Source organism: Malurus melanocephalus, unplaced genomic scaffold, assembly GCF_030028575.1.
Source record: "Malurus melanocephalus ecotype Western Australia unplaced genomic scaffold, MMel_1.1 scaffold_3194, whole genome shotgun sequence".
In the NCBI taxonomy this organism is placed as follows: domain Eukaryota; kingdom Metazoa; phylum Chordata; class Aves; order Passeriformes; family Maluridae; genus Malurus; species Malurus melanocephalus.
This window is the reverse complement of record NW_026626426.1, coordinates 1-4,045: the sequence shown is the minus strand read 5'-3', so window position 1 is coordinate 4,045 and position 4,045 is coordinate 1. Positions and strand designations below refer to the sequence as shown.

The 4,045-nt window shown below is 53.7% G+C and overlaps 1 protein-coding gene across 1 annotated transcript in view; it reads left to right on the top strand.

Moving 5' to 3' along the window:
* LOC130588048 (class I histocompatibility antigen, F10 alpha chain-like) overlaps window positions 1-1,374 on the top strand; it is a gene marked incomplete at both ends in the record, with an annotated part of 3,371 nt that extends 1,997 nt beyond the window's left edge. The window contains 5 exons of the mRNA XM_057389001.1: window positions 4-100; window positions 449-726; window positions 810-918; window positions 1,017-1,052; window positions 1,172-1,374. Of these exons, the coding sequence (XP_057244984.1) occupies window positions 4-100; window positions 449-726; window positions 810-918; window positions 1,017-1,052; window positions 1,172-1,374 (723 nt within the window). The remainder of the gene's footprint in view (window positions 1-3; window positions 101-448; window positions 727-809; window positions 919-1,016; window positions 1,053-1,171) is intronic.
* Window positions 1,375-4,045: the final 2,671 nt, after the last annotated feature.

Here is a 4,045-nt window from a genome sequence, read left to right as displayed (position 1 = left end):
AAGAACTATATAGAGCATTGGATGGATTACGTGGAGCACACCTGCAGGAAAGATCTCCAGGAATTCGTCGGATATGGGCAGGAGGAGCTGAAGCGCAAAGGTGGGGAAAGAATCCCTGTGGGAATTGGGGATTTGGGAATGGAGGACTTGGGAACACAGTAATTCCTGTGGGAATTCCATGGGCAGATCTCACCCCAATCCCATTCCCATGAAATTCGATGGGCAGATCTCACCCCAATCCCATTCCCATGGATTCCATGGGCAGATCTCGCCCCAATCCCATTCCCATGGAATTCCATGGGCAGATCTCGCCCCAATCCCATTCCCATGGAATTTCATGGGCGGATCTCACCCTAATCCCATTCCCATGGTATTCCATGGGCAGATCTCACCCCAATCCCATTCCCATGGAATTCCATGGATGTGTCTCACCATTATCCCATCCCAGAGCCCCCTGATGTCCATGTGTCTGGAAAAGAGGAATACGGGATCCTGACCTTGTCCTGCCACGCGTACGGATTCTACCCCAGGACCATCGCAGTCAGCTGGATGAAGGGGGATGAAATCCGGGATCAGGAGACGCAGTGGGGCGGGATCGTTCCCAACAGCGACGGCACCTTCCACACCTGGGCCAGGATCGAGGCGCGGCCGGAGGAGCGGGAGCAGTACCGGTGCCGGGTGGAGCATCCCGGAATGCCGGAGCCTGGGATTTTTGCTTGGGATGAGGCTGGGAATGTGCAATGTGGGAATTGGGGAATTTCCAAATGGGGGTTCTCATCCCTCTCCTCACTGTCCCAGATTTCCCAGAGCCAAAATCCAGTGTGAATCTCATCCTGGTGGTCACTCTGTCCATCATCGCTGTCATTGCTGTCATTGCTGTCATTGCCATCGGATTTGGCCTCTGGAAGCTCCAATCTGGTAACACACGGGATGGGGGTCAGGAAGGGGCACGGATCCACCCGGCACTGTTCCGGGAATCCTGTGCCACGGGTGCTGATCCCACAGTTTTTCCATAGGGAGGAGGCAGCACTCTGGATACAGCCCTCCAGCCSGTGAGTACCAGTGGCGGATCYGGCTCTGGATCCCCTCGGTGCGGATCCCAGGATGGATCCTGGGGTTAATCCCGGTGTGTGATCCGTGCTGGAGTCTCATGGATCTTCTCTTTCTGCAGGAAAAGACGTGGGAAACAATGGCTCAACTGCAGGTACGGAGCGGGATCAGGGTGGGATTGCAGAGGGGGATCGGGGCAGGGTGGATGGAGTGGGATCAGGGAGGGATTCCGGATCAGGGGAGGGGTCCAGGGCAGGACCTGGTGGAAATGTAGAGCGGGATCAGGGCTGGATTCTGGAGTGGAATCGAGGTAGGATGGATGGAGTGGGACCTGACTGGGATGGATGGGGTGGGATCAGGTGGGATTCCGGATCAGGGGAGGGGTCCAGAGCGGGATCAGGTGGGATGGATGGAGTGGGATTAATACAGGGTGGATGGGGTGGGATCAGGTGGGATTCCATCGGGGATTGGTGCGGGATGGATGGAGTGGGATCAGGTGGGATTCCATTGGGGATTGGTATGGGATGGATGGGGTGGGATCAGGTGGGATTCCAAAGCAGCTCCCACTCTCCATGGGCTCCAGAGCCAGGTCCATCCTGCGGGATGGGGACAGGGACAGGGTCTCATGACCCGCTCTCATCCCAGCAGGAAACACCGCCTGAGCCACCCACAGAGCCGGATCCAACCCCTTTCCTCTCCCTGGGAAAGCCCAGAGCTGCTGGCAGAGCTCATCCTGCTGCTCCCACCAATCCTATCCTTGTCCATCCCCTGCTCCCACCCCTCCTGCAGCTCATCACAATGGATCAATTCCCTGTTTTCCCATATTTGAAAGCCARGAACCACAAATATTCCCAATGCTTTAATTCTGGTGTGAAAATATCCTGCTTTGGGCAATCAATCCTGCTTGGGGCAATAAATCCTGGTTCCCTCCTCTGGTGTCCGGCAGTTCCTCTCTGGGAGCCAGGAATGGGAATGGAGACTGCGATGGGGACACTGGGATAGGGATGGGGACTCTGGGGACAGGGATGGGGACAACAGGAGCAGGATGGGGCATCAGAAATGGGAATAAGGACACCAGGAGCAGCATGGGGACACGGGGAAGAGGTTGGGGACATCAGGACTGGGATGAGGACACCAGGATCAGGATGAGGACAGCAAGAGCAATTCTGGGGACACCAGGGTCAGTTTGGGGACACCAGGGTCAGGATGGGGATTTGCCCCACACCCGGCTCCACCCCCTGTGATTCATTTCCCATTCTGTGTCCAGTGTCCGAGGTGTCCCCAGGAGTGGTTTGGCCACATCGGGCTCTTGGAGGGGCAGTGGGATGGGGGGAGGGCTCAGGCCAGGCCTCACCGTCCCCAATGGTCCTTGAGTGTCCCAGAATCGGGGTTTGGGATCTCAAAGAGGTTTCCTGACCATGGCCATAATCATGACATGAGGGTGAGATGGCCACGAGATGAGAGTGACCATGAGATGACCAAAACACAACTCTGAGATGACCATGACCATGGGATGACCATGACTGTGACCATGACACAACCACAACCATGACCATGAGATGATTGGGACCAAGAGATGACCATGACTATGGGATGACCATGACTGTGACCATGACACAACCACAACCATGACCATGAGATGATTGGGACCAAGGGATGACCATGGGTTGGCCATGGCATAACCGTGGCCTTGAGGTGACCATGAGGTGATCATGAGGTGACAAGGACATGATGGTGACCATGAGATGGACATTGCAATGAGATGACTGTGTGCATAAGATGATGGTGATCAGGAAATGACCAAGACATGATTGTGGCCATGAGATGATCATGAAAATGAGATGACCGTGAGCGTGAGATGATGGAGATCAGGAAATGGCCATGACCAGGAGATGACCATGACAGCGGGATTGACCATGACCATGAGATGATGATGACATCACCATGGCCATGAAGTGATCAGGACCRTGAGATAACCATGAGGTGACCATGACTGTGACCATGACAGGACTTTGATCAAGGGATGACCATGAGATGACCACAACACACCATGGCTATGTAATGACCCTGAGATGAGAGCATGAGATGCCCTGACATGACCATGGCTGTGAGATGATCATGACCATGAGGTGACAGTGATGATGAGATGACCATGAACATGAGATGATGGTGATCAGGAGGTGACCATGACCAAGAGATGGCCATGACTGTGACAATGATACAATGATGACCCTGAGATGATCCTGGGCATGTGATGATTGTGATAAGGGATGACCATAAGATGACCACAACACGACCATGGCCATGAGATCATCATGCCCATGAGATGGCCATGGGGTGACCATGAGGGGACCATGATGTGATTGTGACCATGAGATGACTGTAACAATGAGATGACCATGAGCATGAGATGGTGACGATCAGGAAATGACCATGACCATGAGATGACCACAAGATGACCATGACACAATCATAGCTGTGAGATGACTGTGATATGATTGTGACCATGCGTTGAACACAAGACAATCATGAAATGACCACGACTGTGACCATGACATGACCATGACCATGAGATGATCAAGACCATGACATGACCTAAACCATGAGATGGCCGTGGGACAAACATGAGTTGACCACGACCATCCAATGAACTGGACACAACTATGACCATGAGAGGACCATGACCATGAGATGACCATTACAATGAGATAACCACAACTGTACTTATGATCATAATAACCCTCCAGCATCTCCCTGAACACGCTGACGCTGCCTGTGCGGAGTGAGAAAGTTTATACCTGGCATGGGGTCCCCACCTTTGCCACCAGCATCGCTCAGGTAACCCCAAAACCCCTCAAAAATTCCCTCTGGTACCCCCAAAATCCCCACTGAACCCCCCAAATCCCCCTCGGGACTCCTAGCACCCCTTGGACCCCCAATAGCCCCCTGTGACCCCTCTGAACATTCCCCCTGGACCCCAAAAACCCCACCAGAA